General features: G+C 40.6%; 1 protein-coding gene across 2 annotated transcripts; it reads right to left on the bottom strand.

Moving 5' to 3' along the window:
* Positions 1 to 3,508: 3,508 nt before the first annotated feature.
* On the bottom strand, positions 3,509 to 21,988 carry MXRA5 (matrix remodeling associated 5). 2 transcript variants are annotated; one of them, XM_017828975.1, is made up of 7 exons: positions 21,893 to 21,988; positions 20,110 to 20,325; positions 17,613 to 17,742; positions 16,898 to 17,288; positions 9,321 to 14,282; positions 7,762 to 8,662; positions 3,509 to 6,205 (listed from the first exon to the last, which is right to left on the bottom strand). In XM_017828975.1, the coding sequence occupies exons 2-7, from the start codon at positions 20,295 to 20,297 to the stop codon at positions 4,294 to 4,296; spliced, it is 8,484 nt and encodes a 2,827-aa protein (XP_017684464.1). In that variant the 5' UTR covers positions 20,298 to 20,325; positions 21,893 to 21,988; the 3' UTR covers positions 3,509 to 4,293. The 2 variants fall into 2 exon arrangements, with proteins under 2 accessions (XP_017684464.1, XP_017684465.1); XM_017828976.1 differs by lacking the exons at positions 16,898 to 17,288; positions 20,110 to 20,325; positions 21,893 to 21,988 and having other exon boundaries at positions 17,613 to 17,622.
* Between the last annotated feature and the right edge of the window lie 1,784 nt (positions 21,989 to 23,772).

Raw genomic sequence — 23,772 nt, forward strand, 5'->3', positions numbered from 1 at the left:
TTGTTCTCTGTGAGGATTCACACAGCATTTCATGATTCAAAACACACTCTTCATTGTGCAAACAATGAAAGAGAGGACATGATAGCACAAGCTTTGCATATGCTTGTCCAGCTTTTAGGATATTTTTGTGTTAGCCTTCTTGAATGCTTTCTTGAAAACTATGTATAAATAAAAGCCAGGTTGCGTAAAACAAATACCTAAAGTCCTTGCAGTTCTTTATTTCTGTTCTGTGCAACTCTGTGAATGATGTGGTGTGAGATGCCTTAGTAAACCAGACCCTTGGAAGGAGAAAGAGATCCTATGACACGGCTGCTTCTAGAAATCTCTCCACAAGATTTCCACCATAAAACTGGTCACATATTTGTCATGTTCCTGTATTTGTCAGGTGTTCATTTCTGTCATGTACTAAACAGTTCATAACCTCTCATAGGTTATCATGAAGATTACACAGATAAAAATCACAAGCACAGACTAAAGTTATCACACAAATCTGTCTTTTATCAGTGTATACAATCAATGTCTACCATAGTCCTAGGAAAATCTAGGAAATACAGAAACGTAAATGTAAAGAAACCATAAAATTTCTCAGTTTCTTGGAGATTGATGTTGACTATCTGTTACAGCTGTCAGACTAAACTCTTTTTAACTCTTTCCAAAGACAGAAGTTTCAAAATGTTCTCAAGAAAAGTGATACATGGTTCCCTTGTTCTTACAGTTACAAAGTTTTCTTGGTACCTAGCCTAGAGCTTGCTTGGAGTAAGTTTCTCATACTAACCTCAGTGAACCTGAAAAACAACTCATCACTGTTTCTATAAGGACCACACATTTTCTTAACTGTTGTATTTAATACTTAGCCTTCTTTTCTTAGGCAGAACAAGCTCATCTTATTTCAACTTATCCTTACAGATTATCTTTTCTAAATCGTGTCCTTGGATTCTTTCCAATTTATTTGTATTTGAGCCTGACTGCAAAAAGACTATCTCCATTATCTTCATTCACACAGTCATCATGAATAGATTTCAAAGTGAAAATGTTTTGCTTGAAATATCATGTTAACTTGTACAACTCCTACTTTTTCTTTACTGTTTGCTGTTTATGTGTATTCACATTTGTATTCATTGGGGGGGGGTTGTGTGGGGTTTTTTTCTTTTTTTTTTAATTTATTTTTTTATTTCCAAGTATTTCACCAATTCAGAAAGATCACTTGGGACTGCAATTCAGTCCTGTGTACTTTAATATCTTTTGGTCTTATATTATTCACATATTTTCAAAGTTTGTGCTTTATACCTGATAGACGCTAATAATTGTGGAAAGGTACCAGACCTAAGCTGGACTCAGTTCACAGGTTCTCCTAATTGACAACAAGTTACTTATGACTTCTCTGTAACATTTATCCTCCCACTTCACAATAGATAAATCACCTTTCTTTTGTTTGGACATGACAATATCCCATATGACTATTTAAAAAGAAACCTGCTAAAGTAAGATATAACATACCAATTCTCTCTTTCCACATTCTGGATTAATTACTTTTGTGAGAAGGTAACTAGATTGTTGTTATATGATTTGTTGCAGAAACACTCAGAGCAGCTGCTTCTTATCACTGTGTTACTCTACAGATGCTCTTATACTGCTTGTTTTGTAATGAGTTAAACAAAGTACTTCTCTTAATACCAGAGTTTCACTATTTTATGTTTCCTCAACTACAGCTTTAGTGTTTTTTTAGTCTTCTCGTATGGTATATCAGCAGAGAAAGAGTATGACAGACATGACATATGGCCAAACACTGCTTGAGTGTAAAAAGTGTTCATATGACATTTTTTAAGCTGTATTTTTGAAGAAAATTATATTTTATAGGCCTCTCAATGGAAGCATGTTTTCATAAAAGTATAATGGAAATTATAACACGTTAAAAAAAAATGTTAAGTCCAATTTTGATGAAATTTTGCAAGCATGCAAGTCTTGACTTAAGAAAATTTCTTGAGCTGAAAGATTTCTTGAGCCAAAGATTTCAATTTCTTAGCCTCCAAAACTTCCACTGGCAGCTGGGGAAATTCTGGACTGAGGAAACATGATCAGATGCTTTCTCTAATCTCAAAAGATCAAATGTTTGATTTTGGATTCCATTTTCTTCCTTTAACATAAAAAATAAAAATTTACTTAATGGAAATATATAGAAGTTATTCAGCACCCAAGAATACCTCTAAAATCACATAACTGCTAAGCAAAGGCTGGACAGACAAATGAATAAAAGTGCTTGACTCCTACTTCATTGCCAAATGCTGACTTCAGACTCTTCTACAAGATGTATTATTATTAAAAAATGTATGACTGTTTTCCAAGAACTAATATAAAATTTTTAAAAAGTGCTAAAATTGAGAAAAGGATCTAAAGACATATCTAATCTCTGACATATTCAAGGAAACATAGCCAGCTTAGAAAACACCACATGAGCAATCTAGTTAAAAATCTTAAATTCTTTTTTCTTTCTTCATTAACTACTCTCACAAGCAGCTACCTCCCTGCAAGGTAGGCACATGCTTCCCCTTGAGCACTGATTTGGTGATTTAGAGCCCAAGAGTTTAAACCATAAAAAAGAAACTAAGACATAATTAAGTGCTGTTTAGTTAGGCCAGTAACATAACCACAATTTTAATAAATGCTTGTGCACAAGCTACAGATTTTTAGCCTGCCCTGACTTCTAAAATATTTTATAAAATATTCTATCACATAAATTATACTCCTTGTATCTTCAGCAAGGTCCTTGTCATTTAATTCTACATCCATGTTCTAATAAAATACTTTTTACTTTAAGTATCTCAGTTCTGTTTACCATTATGATAAGTTCACATTTTGCAATAGCTTACAATTTTCCTAAACTGGATAAATTTGTGCGGTAAGGAAATCTTTGCTTACAGTTTTTGCAAAATGTAAATATTAGCATAACACTTTCTACTATTTTCTGACATGTTTTGGTCAATAGAGCAAATAAAAATAAAGCTTTTATTCTCATCATATTCTAAAACGTAAGTGTAAGTTTTATGATCAATCAAAACTGTAAGAATTCAGGAATATCTGAGAGACTCCATATGTTTAAAAGTAAGTTAACATTTGCAAAATTCTGACTGGAATAGTTTGTCGAAAATGGGCATATTCAGCATCTTGTAGCAACTATTTCTATAGCACAATTGATAAACGTTCATAAAATTATGCACATTATCCAATAAACCATCCTTGACTGAAGAAAAAGTATAAATATAGATTGAAATATACATAAGTTTCTATTAATAAATCACTTTTAGAAAGATAAACAATTATACTAATTTGTCTTCCCTAAAACATTTATAAATGAACCCAATATAAATTGGTTCAAATACAAATATGTATAACACTACATTACTACTGCTTTTTTGATCTAACTTCATACTCTCACTGTTTGGAGTTCCCTGTTTACTCAAAAAAAAAAACAACCAAAAAACAAAATCACAGTGAATACATTCTTTGGAAAATATTTTTTATTATAAAATGTACAGTATATTGACCTTAATATTATAAAACATAGTAATGTATCAGAGTCTTGTAAAGACCAATAATTTATAAAATGAGACCAAGTTCATTGCTACTCTTTCTAGTCTCATAGTCAGATTAAAAAATATATATAAAATATATAATGAATTATTTGACCATAGCATCCTTAGTAGCTGGCAAATGTTTGTTCATATGTTAAAGTAGCTAACCTCTGCATGTATTTTTATTAAAATAGATCACTCTCATTTGCTAAGTTAGTCTTTCATTTTGAAGAGCTGATAGAAGCATGAACAGAAAGGTTAGTAATCATATTCTATAAGGCTAGATTATGTAAAGGTACTGCAGGGTTTAAAGAAAATTATGTTTTACTAAAGCACTTCTATCACTGCAGCTCATTTATTAACAGTTAATACTTCTTTGGTACTTTTAAGGTGCTTGTTAGAACAAGAAATAGTTTTGGACTATTGACAAGAATAGAGTACTTTAGGCCTCAGATGCTATTGGATAGCATGAAAAACCACATTACTCTGTCTTAACAATTTAAAGACCTTTTTCAACTTGTTAGTCTCCTCAGTTCCAGTATGTCTAATGCCTCCTTTTATTGCAGGGACTTACTACCATATTGAGTACAAAAGCAATGCAGATTAATTCCTTTTTTTTCTGCCCTCAGCCTTCCTGGCCTTGCTGCAAGCAGTACTTTCCTCATTGCACTCGTTTGGCAGTGACTTGAACACTGGTATCCAGCCAAAGGCATTTGTTTTAGTGTTAGAATATGTGTATGTAGGTTGTTTTCGAATCACTGCCTAGTATATTTTTAGCAATGCATTTATAGAAGCCTGAATCTCTTTGAGTGGACTGCTGGATGACTAATGATCCCTGAGGATGGAGGAATTTGTTTCCATACAGACGGGATTGAGCTCCTGTTGTCAGATGTGATTTATCTGGAAGCTCCCATGTTATTTCTGCTTTAGGAATCCCAATGGCCATGCAGTTCAGTTTGACTGAATTTCCAGGTCTGGCATAAATGATAGGTGCTGGCTCACTGGTGATCCGGGGAGGATAGGCTATCACAATGACAGGCACAGTCATAACAGAAGTGCCATACTCTGTTGACACCTTGCACAGGTAAGTGCCCCTGTCAAATACAGAAGCCTCACGCACCGTCAATGAGCCATTCTCCATCAGGGAAAAGCGACCCACAGCCTGGGGGGCATCCATAACCATCCCATTGGGCAGCGTCCAGGAGATCTGCGCCCGCTGGTTTGGCTGGGTGATGCAATGAAGCTGCAGAGTTTCTCCATTGATGATGCTCACCAGGTTGTTATACTGGTTGCTAATTTCTGGCCTGAGTCCCACCTTCAGGAAGACTACTCGTTCCACATAACCTCCTGGGTTTCTGGCTGTACAGCGGTAAGTCCCAGCATCCCCAGCAGAGAGGCTGCTGATGTGTAAGATTCCATCCCTCTTGTGGTAAAATCTGTTCAGGCGACTGCCACTCAGCACTTCAGAGCCGTTGGGAAGTATCCAGCTCGTGCTGGGTTTGGGGTTCCCCTGGACTGAGCAGTTCAGGTTGATAGTGTGCCCAGCAATGGCAGTGATCCTTTCACTGACAGGGTCTCTGAAGGAGGGTTTCTCCAAATGGTCTGTGACGAGGAGCTGCACAAGCAGTCTCGCTTCCCCTCCTTCATTCCGCCCAATGCATACGAGCTGCACCGCATCTGTCTGTCTCACCCCTCTGATGTCCAACGTACCATTGTGATGTACAGTGATCCTGTTCCCATAGTAGGGAGCTGGTAAGATTACTCCTTCTGGGAAAGCCCATAAGACCCGTGGAGCAGGGATGCCTTCAGCTTTGCAGTCAATAAGTTTCCGGCTGTCCCTGATGGCTGTCTCTCTCACAGACGTTATTGCACTGACATGACCATTGATTCTGGGAGGCTGAACATCAACATGGATCCAAACGATTTTCCGATCTTCTCCAGCACTGTTTCGTGCCACACAGGTATAGTTACCACTGTCAGATCTTTGGGCCTTTTGGATGAGGAGGGTGCCATCCCTATAGATCTGGTATTTGTCAGATAGGGCAGGAATAGGCCTGTTGGTTGGGGAGAGCCAGGTCACTTTGGGAGTGGGTTCTCCTTTGGCTTCACATGCTACTGTGACAACATCGCCATAGGGTACATTAACAATGACGTATGTTTTGTTCCTGATGGTTGCAGGCTCAGCCACTACTTTGACTCGCACTTTCATTTCATCCCTCCCAATCTGGTTCTCAGCATAGCAGGTGTAGTCCCCTTCCTCTCTCAATCCGACGTCATTGAAATACAGAGTTCCATTATCAAAGACCACATATCGCTTTGTCCGGCTGCCGCTGTCGTCTGACTGCATGAAGGTGTTGATCATGCTGCCATCCGGGAGACCCCAGGAGATCTCTGGATTTGGCAGACCTGTGGCTACACAGTCAACTTTCAAGTCCCCTCCATACTTGACCTTGTGGTTATTCTCATTCTTATGTTCTATTTTTGCTGGTTTCATCATCACATTCACTTTGAGGACCACGTAGTCATCCCCTATCTTATTGCGGGCCACACACAAATAGTCTCCTGCATCTTTGTCTGTAACTGAATTAACAACCAAAGTCCCATTGCTGAATACCTTGATTCTAGTCTCCAAGGTACTGTAAGGCAAGAAAAAAGAATGGAACATGAGCTGCAAAACCACATTTTGGGTATTAATTATTGAGTGAAATCAGGAGGGAAAAATCAACAACTCAGAAATATTGAAATAAAAGAAAAGGATGGGAGCATTGCTAGTGTTAGATAATTAGATGATCCAAAATGTCCAAGACATTCGCCACTAAAAAGCAAATGAAAAAAATAATTCTACCCATTTGTAGAAAACAAACAATTCTGTTGCGTTTAATAACTTTAATAGTGTTTTTGATCATTAAACAAACAGTAGATACCAAATTATGATAGTTTTGACTGATCTGACTGCATGTAAGGTATTCTATAACATTCAAATATGGGATCTCTGAATGACATGATCCACACAAAGCTATATGAAGCATACCTATGCAGTCTGGCACTTGGGTCCTATGCTAAAAACAAATCAAGATGAGGAACTTCCTCTGGCATCGAGTGTAACATATTAAACCTTTATAGAGGAGTGGCAAAGAAGCAAAATGTTGCTAAGCCTTGAAACAAAGAAAAAAAATTTCCAAGATGCTAAAAAAGCTATTATTCCTTTCCACTTCACTATGGAATCTGTGTATTGTGGTTAAAACCAATTTCCTCAGTAGCCACAGTTTTGTCCTCCTAAAGAAGATCTCCTGTATTTGAAAAACAGCCCACATAAAGATCATGAGGGAAAATGAAATAAAACCACAGTATTTTGTTGCTACCACTATGGGGCATAAAATGAAATCCAGGTTTTGTGCTATCTACAGGCTACCAAAATATATTTTCTGTCAATATGAAAAAATTATGACTACATTCAGCTGTGAAGAAAGTTGTTCACAATTATGCATTTAAAATGCAGTGCATTTCTCATCTGCTTATAGTGCTCAAGGAATGAGTTATGAATAATTTATAGAGCAGAAACTGTGTTTTCAGCCAAGTCTTAGGACGGTTATTGTAAGCTTGTAGCAATGATATTTTACTTGATATTGCAAACATTGGAGAACGTATCGTTTTAGCCATTTATATACAACCAGGCTTGCACAGACCTTACTGCGAGGTAACAATTGTTTATACAATGATGTTAAAATGATTCTGCTTATTTAAATAATTATAAGTTGATTTATTTGCCCTGTATTTACTATGTATAATGATTTGCACGAGAAAAAAATTTCATTGATCCTATTTCTCCCAGGAAAAATCAGGCACCTGTGCAACTCCATACAGACTAAGAGCATTGGAACAAGCAGTACACAAGTTCTATATCTTTTGCCATTGGACTTTTTACTGCATTTACAAGTGGCTGTAAAAGATAGTGGTAGCTTATCCTAAACACTTGAAGCTAACTTTTTAAGGGTAATACTGCTTTCAAGAAAATTATGCTAAGATATGACATGACTATCTTTTGATAAAATTTCAAATTCTTTCTTAAGGATTGGGTGCCTCATTCAAAACCCACAGAAGTAAAGAATGAAACTTGCACATATATGAGTGGGATTTTGTCTAAGTTCATCTACAGTGTGATTTAGCTGCGACACCTCAAGTAGCAATTTACCTGTGTAGGGAATCAATCATCCTTTTGGAAGGCAACCTCCATAATATCCGTGGCCAGGGGTCACCAGAAGCACTACAGTCCAGATGCAGGATGCTGCCATACGTTACATCTGTTCTCTGAGGAGAGGTCCCAGTGATCTTAGCATTAGATGCATACTTCTTCACATGGAGCTGTACTGTTCTCCTGGCAGCTCCCACCATGTTAGCAGCAATGCACTCGTAGGTCCCGCTGTCCTTGGGGGACACATTGCGAATATACAGAGTTCCATTGGGAAAAACAAATAAATTCCCATTGACAAACTGAGAAGGTCGGATTTGTGTGCCATCAAAGACCACCCAGCGGATGTTGGGAGAAGGCGCTGCTTTGGCAGTGCAGTGGATGTTGATACTGCTACCAAGAGGCAAGGAAATGTTCTCTTGCTTTTCCTGCTGGATGATGGGGGGTAAGGCTGCAATGTGTAGCCTCACTGCAATGCTGTCAGCTCCTGCAGCATTGCTTGCTATGCATTTGTAAACTCCTCGATCCGAAAAAGTTGCTTGCTTGATAGTCAAGGTTCGATTTTCATTAAGCATTATCCTGCTCTCTGTGGTGGTGACTGTCTGCAAAATCTTCCTATCTGGGAAAACCCATGAAATATGTGGGCTTGGAGTCCCACTAGCCTGACATTCCATTGCTATGGTCTCTCCAAAGTAGACCGTGACATCTCGATAGCGGGAGAGTAAAATTTTGGGCTGGTGGGCTACAACTGTGAGCACAACAATCATTTTATCTATGCCATGCAGGTTCTGAGCTGTGCACAAATACTGCCCACGATCCTGAAGTTGAGCATTTCGGATAAGGAGGGTACCATTTTTCCAGACTTCAAACCTTTGTAACCTGGTGTTGGCTGTCATTGCAGCTCCTGGAAAGGTGAGAAGAAGGAAAGAAACAGAAAGTCAAATTGTTTAAGATGTACACTCTTGCAATTAAAAAGTCTTATGTTTCCCTGGGATACTTTAGGTTTACTCAACACCAATTACAACTTTAGAGAGGGACATGACATCTTCAGACATTCTCCATAGCTCAAATTAGTCTTTGTTTCTGTTATAGAACTAACCATACTAACTTGCAAACACTAACAGCATGAGAATTTTAAGGCTTTATGCTTTAGGATTCCTCTTAAATCTTTATGTAACTTTTCCTTTTGCACATGAAGATGACACACACAACATTACTTAAGCTAGCAGTGTTAACAAACCCATACTCACAAGTGTTGCCATCATAATTTCCAACTGCTGTGACTAATCAAAGTTGGCTGCTATTCATAGCCAAAAATTACTCTTCAAAAAATGAACTCATTAAATGGTAGTAGTTTTCTTTTACAAGAAATACTGCAAAGTTATTATTACCTGTAATGATTAGATGCAATTAGTCAAATTTTATCTATAATGACTAAAAGTGACAGAAGGTATTCTTCAGTGTTTTGAACTACTCCTATGATCACGCTGAATTTCTATGCAATAACCAAGTACTTGTAGCCTTACAAACCACGTGGAAAAACACATTTTTCTCTGTCTTACCTGTAGATACTTTTGTCCAAGTAATAAAAGGCTTGGGTTCACCAACTGCATCACAAGGAATAAAAGCATCTGTTTCAGCAAGGATGGATATGCTCTGAGACCCTTTTGTGATAATCTTAGGTCTTTCTCCATGTATTCTGAAATTAGTGGGAGACTGAATTACAGTCGAATTCTGTGGTATAATGCCTCCCACATAAGGCACAGATGGAAATTTTTGATGATGATGATGGACGTTTTTTAAAGGATGATCTGTAGTGGATATCTGTGGTTTTGTGCGCTGAGGGGGAAAGACTGGAGGGGTAATCTTTAAGATCACTGGTGGTAATGTGGTCGTTGTTGCATGTGGCATTGGAGGCAATGGCATAGCTGTAGCTTTCTGCACTGTAATCCTAGTAGGGAAGACCTGAGTGACCTTCTTCTCATTTGTGTCTTTTGGGAGAAGTTCGCTAGGGACCTCTGGTTTAGGGTGCATACTTAAGTGAGGGAATATCCTTGTTCTGTTGAAAAGGAATGGTATTCTGGAACTGGGATAATAGGGGATCCCTTGACTTGGTAGTCTCCCTGCTGTGCCTCTGTTATCAGGAACATAGTTATTTCCAAAAAATCTTGAATTAATATTGTATCTGTTCTGACCCTGACTAATGAACGTGCTTTCAGTGAATGGATTTGTTTTGTGAAATGGAGAGGTTTGTGTTGGGGTAATTGTTTCTCTCTGAGAGGCAAAAGTTTTCTTGTCTTGGATAGTATGTGCTGCATATGCTGTTATCTCTGGTTTGTTTGTGTAGTGAAGAGGCTGATGTGTTATAAAATAGCGAAACGGACCCTGTGTTACAGGAAGCTTCACTGTGCCTCTTACAGGATTGTACTTTGGAGGCACAACAGGCAGTCTTTGGTTTAAGCTTGGTATCATTCCAGCAGGTGGATAGGGAAGATTTGGATTTAGCAGTAAACTGTTGTTTGACTTGCTACCATATAACTCTTTGAACTGATCCTCTTTTGACTGTACGCTAATCCTGTTTTGGTTAGAGGAAGGAGTAGGGTGAACACTCTGTCTTGAGTTTATCACCATTTTGTCACCACCTGCTCCGACTTGTTTTTTTTCTGGGAACCTTTCTTGATTGAAGGCATTAGTTTCCTTGGTGGTGTAATGAAGAGAAGGATGTGAAGTGCTTGAAATGGAAGGAGGAAGAGTAGCAAGTTTTATAAATGGAATAAAGGCAGTGGATGTAATTGGAGGCTTTTCAGTTGTCTGCAAATGATGAAACATATGTGACACAGCTTCCTTTTTATCCAAGGTAGATGGCTTTGTCCCAGCCTTAAAAGTAATGGATTTCTTTGTCTCTCTAACTGGAGAAGTCTGAGTTTCTGCTGTGCTGTAGGAGGAAGACAAAGTAATTATCTCATGTTGCTGAGATGGCTCAGTTTTTGCTGGTGTTTCTGTGGGCTTCCATGGCTCCTTTGAAACTGAGAGGTCCTTAAAAACTTTGACTGTGCCAATAGGAATATTTAAGTCAGTCATAGTGGGATGTATCAGCTGGAACGTTCCAGCAGTCGTTTCATCAACCACAACTTCTGAGTCAAACAGTATAGGCTCTTCCTGAGATTTTGGTTTTGTAGATAGTATCAAGCTGTTCATATGTGCAGAAGTTGTTGTGTTTGATTGTTCTGCCTTACTATCCATAGTTTTAGAATCTGCTTTCATCTCCTTCTCCTCAGATACATTGTCTGATGAGTGGTATGCTGGCACTTCACTTTGCTCTGGTACAAAAGGTACACTTGACTCTTTTGTGGGAAGTGCACCATGTACAACATATGATGTTAAAATTGTGATGGGTGCAGTCACTGGAAGTGCCGAGGTTTCAGGAGTAGTAGAGCATGTCACATTTTTAGCTTCAGGTGGAGAAGCAGTAGCCCTAAAGGAGGAAGTTGTAACCACGTCTCTGATTTTGGGCATTTTCTCAGCCAGATCAAGAACTAATGAAGGAGTGGATTCCATATGCTCCTCATTGTTTTTAAGATCAGGACTTTCAAGAGTTGCGGAAGAAGTTCTAGTCACAGCTTCAACTTCAGGTGTCCTTGGAATGACAGGCATTGCCTCAGTGGTTAAAACAACAGGGGGCAAAGGCCTTGGTCTTTGCCTGATTCTGTTTAGCCTCAGTCTCCTTCTCCCATAAGGCCGTTTTCTACCATGCTGAGTAATAAGTGAAGGCGTGGTCTTTCTATATGGAACTGTTGTGGTGGCCACAGTGGTCAGTCTACTGATGGAAGCAGCAGTTTTTATCCTCTCTGCCGTTTTATGAAGAACATTAGCATTATGCAAAATGACCACCGGATCTGGTTTTGAAGTAGCCAGGCTTCTATGTTCTTGTGCCTGAGAATTGTCTGCATAACTGCTGGACATGCTTTCTTGAGTCACTGTATTCCTGTGGGTCTCGGGTTCTTCCTTGCTCTGGACCCTGATGGATGTGAAAGCAGGAAAACTTGTACTCAAGTCCACCATTTTCATCTGAGTTGTGGATGTTTCTTTGTGCTGGTATCTTGAGTCATTGCTCTCCTCTGTAACAAATGGTGAAGCAGATGAAGAAACGGTAGTAGTACCCCGAGAATCTGTTAGGATGATCTTGTCCAACTGAGGTGGTGTTAAAATTATGGTGTCAACACTCATTGGGTCCACTTCATTTAACTTCATGCTTGTCTCCAAGACTCTGTGAAGATCCACAGTCTGAGATTCAGCTAGGAGAGTAGCATCAAGTGGTAGCTCAGCAAAAGCAGAATTTTCTTCAGATACAGAAGTTCTATCGGCATTTTCCACTGTGAATGAACTGCTCTGAATATTGGGAATGTTTGTCACAATTTGTCTGGTTAGAGGTTCTTCAGTGAAAGCATGGATATTTTCTTTGAATACAGCTGAATCATCAGTCCTGACATCAAGATGCTGCTTGCCATGGGGTTGCAAAGTTGCAGAGACAGGAGTCAAATATGGACCTGATACAGCAATTCCTACAGTGTCTATACTTGCAGATGTTTCTAAAGCCCTGTGGTTGGAGAACAGTTCAGTTTCTGACCTCATTAATATGGACTGGACTGAAAATGCTTCTGTGTTGTGTGAAACAGTGACTGAAAATGGCTCATCTTCACCCACAGGTGATGCATCAGCAGAAGAGTCTACCACATCTGCTGCTGTCTCTGAAGGTGGAGGGCTGGCTGCCGGATGAGGGATTGGAGTAGTGTTCTGCATGATTGATGGCAGTGCAGTTGTTACAGAAATGGTTGTAGCTGTTGTTGTTCTAAGAAGATTCTTCCCACGGACCTTTGCCAAAATGTCAGCCCAATGCTGTGGATTAATCTGCTTACTTGCTACATTAATTCTCCTTCGAGATTCAAATACTCTCCGACCTTCTGCAATGTTGCTGTCTTGGGTTCTATCCGTACTTTTCCAGATTTTCATTTTCCTTCTGCCTTTCTTCCCCTTTTTAATTTGACCTTCTGGCACCTGGTCACTTTTTTGTTTAAAAGGTATTTCCCAGTCTTTTAGGTGGTTCTTTCTTCGTAGGAAGTCCTCCACTCCCCCTGCCCCTGATCCCTCTCCATCCTCTACGACCTGCCCTCTTGTTTTTGACAAATGCTTTGAGCCTGGGCGCTTTTTTAGTTTTATTCGTTTAAATGACCTGTCAGACACCATTTTATTTACTGTGACCCTTACAACAAATTGATCTGACCCCTGCACATTGACAGCCACACATCTGTAATGGCCACTATCACTGACATGGCTTCTTGGAATAAGTAAAGTACCATTATGCAGCATATAGCCTTTTGAAGAGTTTGATAAATCATTGAGTAGCTGACTGTTTGGAAGAATCCAACTCAACTGTGGGTCTGGGCTGGCAACTGCATTGCATGGTAAAACTATTGGCTCTCCAACATTTTTTTCAACTCTCACTACATCTGAATCAGCTGCCTGAATAGCTGGAGGCTGCACTAGAAGTCTGTAAGCCATTATGTCCACATCATCTCTCACTTGGGCGATGCAGTGGTACACACCTCCATCAGTGTAACTCACTGCTTTTATGATTAGTTGGCCGCTACTGAGAATGGAAAACCTACTGTCTTTCTGATTAAATGGTGCCTGTAGTTTAGTTCCATCTGGAAAGAGCCACTGAATGGAGGGGCTCTCAGAAGCTTTCACATTGCAGCTCAGCTGACACTCTGACCCTTCCACTGCACTCTGTGCTGTCCTTGTGCTCTGGTTTTGCTCTATCATCACCCAGTTTCTCTGCTGCCTGGTGTTTTTGGTATGAATTGTCTGAGAAAACACAGTAAAAAAAGACAGCACCACTTTTTTCCCTGTACTCTGGCGCCTATTTAATTGGATATTTATAAGAGGTTGCATAATCCAGGAAGGCTCAGCCATTATGTGAGCTTTTACACCTGTGTAGTAAAGAGCATCATAATCTGAGCCTTGCTTGTACTGATAGCTTATTTTAGGCTCCTTTCTGAGCATAATTTCCCTCTCTAACTTGACAGGTACTTCACTGTAATAAGCTATAAGCTTCCATAGTTTTTCATAGTTCTCTCGATTCATGGGACATTCAAAATCCAGTGATATTGTAGCATTTATATCTATCTCCTGAGTCTGGATTTGATTCCACTGAATTTTGGTAGAACCTGTTGGTTTTCTGATTTCACAGTTCAGGTGGACTATATTGCCATGCTCATCAGTCATATTTAGCGCAATGTTCCATGGAGAGGACTGAAGTTCTTCCAGAGGGAGCTCAAAACTGTCACCATCTTCTTCATGTTGAGTGCTGCTATTTTGCCTCAGTGAGGACTGAATGACAGGTTTCCTACAGGAAATATCTTTCAAGTTTTGAATATCTTCTTTCTGCAGTTGTTTTGGGCTGCTGCACTTAGGACAGAGCTGTCCTCCTTCATAGGCTTTGTCCTTTTTGCATTTTAAAACACCTGCAAGAAAAAAAAAGGAAGAAAGAAAATAAAACAGGAAATAAAAGATAAATAAGCTGAAAAACTCTGTTCTAAAATTAGAGAACGCTCAAAAGTATGAAATGAACTTCATGAGGAATGCATTATGTCATATGACACATAAAGCAAAACTTTTAGAATGGTGAGTCTTAGTTTTACAGGTGATTGGGCACCTGATTCTCAATCTGACCATGATTTCTTCTGACTTTAATGAGAGGATTGAGTACTATGTCCTTCTGAAACTCAGATTCACTCCCTCCTAATGAAATGCCTAGAAACCGAAGTGTGCATAGCAACATTTTATAAGTCCGTAAAAAACTACTCTGTGTCAAAAAGTCTGCACCTGTACAATGACAGCCTAACCACCTAACTTGTGGATCTAATGTGAAGAGGAGTGGGTCCTTTCACTTTCAAAAATGCAGCATTTACTTGAGAAATGCTGGAGTTCCCACTAAATAATCCAGGAAGCTTTTTATTTTTCTCTATTAATTAACAACAGTATCGGCAATACACAAAACATTCTACTGTAGCTACTGAAATGGGCTGACTAGTTCTTGAATGTAAAAGCTATTTATCAGCAGCAAGAAAAACCAAACCAAGTGCCACTTCTTCCCTGACTTCTGAAATAACTCTAAACTCTGTAATGATACAAAAAGCCTAATCAGAGAAGGAAAGCTAAACTAGGAAATTATAGCCTTGACTCCTCTCTTCTGTCAATGCCAGAGAGACTCTTGTCTGCAAAGTAAAAGTCGTATTTTTATTACATTGTTCTGCTCACTAGAAAGTCAAATGTCACCTTACGTATTTAGTTTGGAAACATATTGCAAATTAAATGTATTCCAGTTATTCTACGAATAAGTATCATTCTGAGGAATGAGGGATCTTTGAATGAATGAACAATATATTGGTTGTTATAAGGCAAAATGCCAGGAGAAAGGGAAATGCATGGCAAATTTTCATATAGTTTTTTAATTGAAAAATTTGCTTTGCTAGTCTGACAAATCAATTTTCTTGAAAAGTTCTTACAAATGGAGTATTTAAGTGAACAAGTTTATCACTTGCAGATTTAAACAGGATGTTTCAACGATAAGGAAAAACTGGCCCACAATCAACTTGGCAGTGGCCACACTGGTCTGAAGAACTTTAATAATTCTTTCTGTATTATTATTCCCAAAGCAGTTAATGTTATGGTTATATAAAGATACAAAATCTGTCATACATGAAAACGGAATGGATAAATCCTTCATCTTTCCAGTAATCACTACTGTTTTAGTGTAATAAAAATGCTAACAAGCCAACACTGCACAAGGAAGGAAAGTTCATCTAATATTTCATTGTTATAACTTGCAGAGCAACTTAAGGACACTTATTACACATATAGATACATGATTTGGATCAAGGAGAGTATGTAAGAATATTATAATGTAAGCTAGTGAAATAAAATATCAAAGTTAGATGCCTCAAGTATCAGTTCAGGCAGGAACATTTGTATTACTCATTCAAGTATCACACACAGACTTAAAAGTATTGTCCAAAACACCCGTAAAAGTACTGTCCTACAGCTAAGTGCAAAATTGCAATGAGTTACATATTCTAAGATGACAAGACCCAGCATAATTCACCATACATGCTACAAATCATTATGTAAACATTGTGACTCCATCACTTATTTGAGACATCTTCAGTTACAATTAAATGCTGATTCCCTCTTAATATTTTAGCAGCAGCTCCGGTGTAACACGACTCCCTCTGGCCTACTACAGTAAGCACTTAGCTACGGGACACTGCTGAACTGAGATGCCCAAACTGAAAACTGATGCTCAAAGTCCCCCTCATTTAGTGTATTCCTGATAAAGAGGCATTACAAAACTGTCTTTGTTTGCTTCTGCACATGAGCAGAAGTGTTCCAGCCTAAGCAGTGTGATATTTGTCTCCTATTGAAGTCTGAATGCAGATAGACTAGTTCTTTTATGAAAAAAAATCGCAGGATTTAAAATACTTAAATAGATTGTAAATATTTGAAAATACTTAAAATAGATTTGCTCCATCATAAAAGGAATTTGTGGTCAATGAAGAAACACAGATAGGTGTGAAGGATGCATACTACATAACAACCTTAATGCTAATAGCATCCAGGTTAGAGGACTTAACCAGGAATTTTTTAACTGAATTCCATTCCTTCCTTAGATAAACACATTCAAATCCAATGTTACTACCTTCCATTAGAGCTTTGTTAGTTGAGGACAATTGCCAGCCCTTGGTCTAAAGTGCACTGCTGTGCAAACGACCACAGTAAAAGGTTATATCTATTTCCTCCTTCTAATTATAAACTTCACTACCACTTTTGCCATTCCAAATGTAATGGCTAACTTCTTTGGTGTTGAATACATATTTTTAGCTAGTGACACACAACTGCCTTCTTTTTACGCTGTTTTTTAAATATATGCATTTACTGAACATTAACAGAAAGTAATACTGCAGATAGACATCACGGTGTTGGTAATACTCAGGAAATAACAAAACCATCCACACGCAGAACGGGAAAAATAAAATCCAACAATGTGAGTTCAATAAACATCAGTAGCTTTTGGTCCTACCTCCAGAAACTTCATTCCATTCAAGAAGCCACTTTAAACTGCAATCACAGGCCCATGGATTCCCATGAAGGTAAAGATTTTCCAGCAGTGGCATGCCTTGAAACATCCCTGCAGGCAAGGTCCTAAGAGCATTTTCGGATAGGTAGAGATGTCTTACTGTTGACAGTTTGAAATAATCAAGGACCATAAATGTTGAAAAGGTGTTGGGGTGAAGCTGCTGGAGCAAATTTCCTTCTAAATGGACCAGTCTCAGAGAAGTTAATCCATTAAAAGCATTTGGATGAATAAACTCAATTCTGTTGTGGTCCATGTGCAGTCTCATTAAGCTTGAAAGTCCTTGGAGAGTTTGGCCAGTTATGGCTTTCAATTTATTGTAACTAATTTTAAAAACCTAAAAGAACAAAAAGGAACCAGAGATTAATATTTTTTTTAATCTAAATCCAAACAGGATAGCAAGTAATCAAGCACAAATTTTACTCCCACAGTCGAATCTTTTGCACCACTGAAAAATGATATGCTGGTCAAAGAGGTAAAATAAAACTGAGCGTTAGTTGGCATTATCAAGTATTACATAGGTATAGTTATAGATCTCTCATGTGTTTTGGGGGAAAATGGTATCTTAATCCTAAAAAGGCACTATAAAATACATTTATTTTTGTTTTCTGTTATTCACAGAAGGTAGATTTTTTTAAATTTAGGAAGACCTAAGCATTACCTGTAGAGATACGAGATCTTTCAAAGCACCATTAGGTATATTTTGAATGTCATTTCCATGTATCATGAGCAATTCCAATTTTGTAAGTCCTGCAAAGGAGTTTTCGTATATAGACTGGATACTGTTAAACCTGGGAAAAAAAAAATCACATGTGCAGTTACATTTTATACACTGACTGTCACAGGCTGCAAATGTAAAATTAGCATAACCTAACTTTCAGGAAAAGTTGGAGGCACCTTAATGCATTGTCAAGGGGCCAGAAGTTATTGCAAGATTTTTACAAGGCCAAGTATACTTAGTTCATGTTTACATTAAGATTTCTTTTAACTCAATTTGTGGCACTTTAGCCATAATTTAGGAGTGAAAGTAATAAATAGGCATTTTAGTTCTAATAGTTGTATGTTTTTCCATGCAGCTCAGTTTATGGAATGGTAATAAGTTAGTGGCCTGTAGCCAAAACATGATGCTATGGAGCCTGGCAAATTAGACAGGCTGCAGTGTTGCCAAAGCAGCATCTAACAATAAATGAATAAGGATTTGGAGAGTGAACATTAAAAATGGATATCTCCCAAATAGCAGAAGAAGCAGTAAGTCACATCCTGCTTCACTTACTGTTACAACATGTCAGTGGCTACACCAATTATTACATAAGATCTAGGAACTGACCTTCCAATTATATAATTTGAGTCTAGAGACTCCTCTTAGATAAGGAATACAGAAAATCTACTTTTTGAAAATAATTTAATTTCACTTTGGACAAGAAAATCAGGATTTGCCAATATGGAAGTGTTAGGTTTGGTGGCCTAGCTCTACATTTGTGTTTTTCTTATGTATATATGTAACATATTATCTAATCTGGGCATGAAGTCTCTAAACTAAGGACAGAATTTTAAAGATTTCTTCAATTTTTTAGTATTTTCTAGAAGGTAAGGTAAGAGACAGTGACAAATTGGAGGAAATATGGAGGAAATATTTCTGGTTCCTCATCATGTTATCTATCTAAAGATTCCTAATCTGCTAAAAATTTAGACAACCGTTTTGATATTTTTAGTCCTTCTGCAGATTAACTAGGCATATAGCAAACATCCTATTAAAATTCCTTATTTCAAAATCAGAACTTCTAAAAAGTATGAACTCGTCTAAATAAAACTTTTTTCTAAATTATTTCTAAATTATTAGAAAAATAATCTTCACCTCCTAAATATATAGCACTGAAAACAGAAATATGGTAAAAGCTCTCTTTCAGAATGGAACAGGTGCTACAACAGTCAGTTAAGACTGTTTCTTCCTGGGAAAGGGCACAACTCAGAAAATTTCATTTGTAGTGATGAAATACAAGGACAGGAAAGGGCTTTGATGCTACCAGTATCAAATAATGTACTTACATTCCAAACACCTTCGTAACTCACAAGCCTACATCCCATTTTCAAAAGTAATTTAGGGTTAAAATTTACCATAGAATGTTGATGTATGGAGGAGAGCTGACTGTAAATATGTGTGGGTTTGAATATGGGGGAAGAGGGAACCATATTTTACTCAAAAATGGCATTAAACTACATATTGCTCTAATATAGATTTACTGAGTACAAGAGCATTTTGAAACTAAAATTAGGCTTTAGGTGGATAAAATGTTGGTAGATAGAAATTTTAACTATGGAGAAGCAAAAAAACCTCAAGGTCCCTACTGTCAGTCACTGCATGATTAGTTGCAGCTTATAGGACTTGAGGTTGTCAGGGTGAGTTCACACACGGTAGTAGGGCAGCCCTGGCAACAAGCAGAAGAGGACTGTGACTTCTGCACCATTTCATGCCACAAAATGACTCTACACAGTACTTTTGATGTATGAAACCTACCACCTGTCCCTGCCTTCTTGTCTCAAAATCTGACAGATGTGAGTTGGCAATACCCTGGCAGAGGAAAATGAATTGAAGCCTGAACAATCTCTCCCCAAAACATTAGTGTCTGCTTATATCGCATTTAGTTCCTTGAAAAAAAACTCCACAGCAACAAACCCACAAATCCAAAGGCAACGGAATAGCTTTGTTTTTACTGTATTCATATAAGATATGCTATATATCTCATTGTAGTATATATGCTACCTGGCTACATTATAGAATTTTATTCCTACTGTGTTTTTTTACATCGAGTATAAAATTCAGCATTTAGTAGAAATCCCACAGTAGGTTTAATTCAATATATTTTATACACCGTAAAAGACTAAAAGTCCTATTTGCCAAAAAAAGAATTCACACCATGGTATAAATATTTATTTGAAATGAATAGTAACTTTTGTTTGGAACATAAAGGCTAAGTTAAAACTCTCTCCATGCCAGCAACTGTAGCATCTGAAATTCAGCATGCCAGCAATTCCCTACCCATCTCTGCAACTCTACATAAAAAATACACGCAGAGATCACGATTCCCACATGTGTGCACTGCACTCCGGGCTTCCACACCAAAAACATAAAACTGTTTGCTCCAAGCTGCCATACAAACCCGAAGTTGATTCTTTCCACATGTTTAGGGATCCGTGCCGGCACAGCTGCCAGGGAGCGGAAGGTGCAGTGGACCTCGGTGGGCAGGTAGCAGGCGCAGGGTTGGGGGCAGCCCAGGGTGCCCGGTGGCAGCCCCAGCCCCAGCAGCAGCACCATGGACAGAGCTCCAGCTGCCACCCGATCCCCCATCTTGTCGCCTCCCCTTGCCTGGCTCCTCCTGGGTTGTTCCGGGGTCGGGGAGAAGACAAGAGAGAAGAAACAATGATTCTTTAAAATCTTTTTAAAAATCTTTATATACCTAGCAGTGACCTGCCTTGTCCAGAAGGTCTGTAGACAATCAAGGCCAAGATCAGTTAGAAACGGGTTTTCTTTCTTCCATGTCCCTTTCTACTTCAGCGTTAACTCTTCCCCCATAAATCACTTCCACTAAATACCTATTCTAGCAAAGTTAAGCTGTCTTCCTATGGTAATTAATTTCGTAGGCTTATTCTGTACACCAATGATAGTATCCATCTCACCTAAAAACTAGAAAAATTTAAGGGAAGTATCTAGCCCAAGCAAACTACTGTGGCTCCCTCTACAGTCATTGAAAGAAAAAAAAACAAACACATATTCACTTGAAGATGAATAATATCAGTTATCTACCTGATCAGATAACTAGAAATAGTACAACTTCATGTAGGGACTTCATGAAGTCCCTACTTAGCAAACTCACCTAGCCTAGCTGCCTAATTTTTAGGCAGGCTACTAACTTTTGGCAGGATAAAATGTGGCTGAATGAATTTCATTCATAATATATATGTGGGAAATGGAATCATTGAGAAAGAAAATGAAAGAAAGAATTCGTTGGCCGTAGATCGAGACTCTGTCATCCTTTGTCGTGCATTACTGTGTGATGCTGGATGTACTCTAAGATTGCAATCTTAACCAAACAGGAATTATGAATGATCAGAACTGATAAAATTGGACAATTTATCTAAAAGTGAAAGCACAGACCTCAGGAAAAGTTTATATTTATACCTGTATCTCGACTATGTATCTTGAACTCAGGTTCAGGTTTTTGGAACTGTGTGTTGAAATCCCATGGAGTCATTTAAAGAGGCAGTGTGCAAATAACAGACAAGAAAACCTAAGTGTTACAAACCTCAGCACTAGTAATTTTTGAAAATAACTTATGTTATGTCTTATTACAGGTTAAGCACCCTAACTTTGCAGAAAGGAGTTTGGAACATCCCTATTCTTATTTCTACCACCAGAAGAATTTTAAAGTTTTTCAGATTACAGCCATACAAGAATACAGGCTACTACAAGCAACAAAAATTTAATATTCCTGCCTTTGTACAACACTGTGACAACGACAGAAAGGCACTCACTTCTACCAGCTATTAATAGCTCCATTAGTTATTTGCTTTTAGCATAAAAGTCAGAATTTCTCAGATCTGTGAGCAACGAGATGCACATATTTTTCTTAAGACCATCATGTGCAAATCATTACAGTTCAAAGGAGAGGCTCACTGGGATGAAGAGGTTTTCCAGATATCTGTGGTCAAGTTAATGAGACGTTTAGCATTCTTTACAAGACAAACAGCTTTTAATTTGTTCAAGAATTTTCAGGTGCTGTTTTCCTTATGTTGTCCTTAATGGAAAGGAAAGTCCCTCAAAAAGCAGCCTACCCGTTTCAATTCCTTTTCAGAGGGGTCCCTTACAGGACGTGTGCACTTAGGTGAAAAGGAAACTGCACTGACTTGTGAGGGGCTGGAGGAAGGCTGACCGGAGGGACTCACCATGCTTTGTCCGCGTAACACACAAGGGCTGCCGAGCGCAGCCCCTCAGCGCCGCCGCTCCGGGATCCGGCAGTGACCGCGCACCGGCTGCCCCGCCCGCCCCGACACCAGGGGGCGCTCTCGAGCGCCCCGCCCGCGCCCGCACCATTGGCTGCCTCCACCTCCAGGCGCCGCGTTCCAGCCAATAGGCTGAGGCCCCGCCCATCGGGGGCGGGGCGGGGCACGGGGCGGGGCTCCCGGACTCCTGGCGGGGTGGAGGGGGTGGCCGGTCGTGCGCCAGCCGGGCTGTGGGGAGGGGGATACGGGGGAGCCGCATTCCCCCCTGCCTCCGTGTTCCTTTCTGCCGTACCGGAGGACAGATGCTTCCCATTAGGGAAGAATGTCCCCGCCGGGCCGGGCGACGGGAGCGGACGGGCTGAGGGCAGGCGCCGACACACGGCGGCACGGCCCGCGGGACGCCCGACCGCCGCCAGCCGGGCGGCCCCGCAGCCCACCCGCTCCTCCGCAGTCCTGCGGGGGAACCCCGAAACCCACCCCAGGGCACCCCGACCGGCCGTGCGCTGCCCCTTACCTGCGGCCGGGCGCGGCGGTCCGGGCAGGCGCCGCTCGATGCTCCAGTGGGCTGCGGGCGTCCGGCGGCGCGGGGCCGGCGCTCACCTGGCCCCCGGCCTCCCCTCCGGCACCGGCCCGCCGAGGCTCATCGCTGCCCGCGGCGGCCCGCCCCGACGCCGCTTTAGGACTCCTCATAGCCCGTCATCCTGCGGGATCCGCCGCCGCGACTGAGTCCCCCTAACAAGCATAAGCGACGCGCGGCAGCCGGGCAGGCACCACCAGGGGCTGTTTTTTACTGGCTGCTCTTGGGTTCGAGCCTCGCCTTCTCTGGGTGTCCCACGCCGCCGCCGCAAGTCGGGGCGCCGCAATCCCTCAGCCCCGGCGGGAGCCCAGCGCGTCGCTCCGGGAGCTCCGCAGGCCTGCGGGCAGGCGGGCGATGCCGGCGGGTCCCCGCCGCCGGACGGGCTGCCTGGGCGCGCAGGTCCTCCCGCGACGGCAGCCGCCCGGAGCGGGCATGGGGACGAGGAACGCGGGGCGCCGGGACTCCGCCGCTCCGCCCGGACTCCGCCGCTCCGCCCGCCTCCCCGCGCCAGGCGCTGTGCAGGGGAGGGCGCGGCGCAGCAGCTCCTCTTGCAGGGTGGGCGGCCCCTCCGGGGTGGGGGGGGCGACTGCGGGCGGGCCCGCGCCGGGGGGCGGAGGGCGGTGGGTGAAGGAGGCTCCGGAGCCGGCGGAGTGGGGGTCCGCGGGAAGCCGAGGCCACGCGTGGGTCCGGGCCCTGAAGCTGACGGAAAGTTTGTCTCTGGGACCTGGCAGATCCAGCACTCTCGAAACGCTCAGATGTACATACGCACCTGGTCTGCTCACACAGACACCCACAGAGTCCAGTACACAACCCCAAAACTTGACCAACTAGTCCGGGTTTCTTCCTATCCTGATAGTGATATAGTGTTTAAAGACATAGTTCAGTGGTGGACTTGGCAGTGCTGGGTTAATGGTTGGACTCGATGATCATAGAGGTCTTTGATGTTGGTGTCCCATCACAACACAAAGAACCAACCTCACATCAATCCTTATACATCATACTGGCACACTTCTGCTGCAGAGACCTGTATCCTGTCTGTATGTGGGCATTTGATCTACATCACACTCGAGGAGAGACATTCCAATAAATGCATGTGAACAGAAAATCTTGGAACTGGAATGGAGAGGAAACTACGATACAGGAAAAGGCAGCAACCATTAATGCTGAACCAAACTGAATGTAGACTCTGTCATGAATTGCCTTTTGCTTTTAAAAGCCACAAGAGAAGCAAGCTCTAGTATTAAAT

Source organism: Lepidothrix coronata, unplaced genomic scaffold (assembly GCF_001604755.1).
Source record: "Lepidothrix coronata isolate B3197 unplaced genomic scaffold, Lepidothrix_coronata-1.0 Scaffold155, whole genome shotgun sequence".
Classification (NCBI taxonomy): domain Eukaryota; kingdom Metazoa; phylum Chordata; class Aves; order Passeriformes; family Pipridae; genus Lepidothrix; species Lepidothrix coronata.

Bases quoted from the DNA above. Each gene is read 5' to 3' on its own strand.
- MXRA5 (XM_017828975.1), bottom strand. From the start codon at position 20,297: ATGGGGGATCGGGTGGCAGCTGGAGCTCTGTCCATGGTGCTGCTGCTG. The intron at 14,283-16,897 runs GTAGGACCAAAA...TTTTTCTTGCAG, and splicing joins ATGGAATGAAGTTTCTGGAG to GTGTTTTAAAATGCAAAAAG. The intron at 8,663-9,320 runs GTAAGACAGAGA...TCACCTTTCCAG, and splicing joins TTGGACAAAAGTATCTACAG to GAGCTGCAATGACAGCCAAC.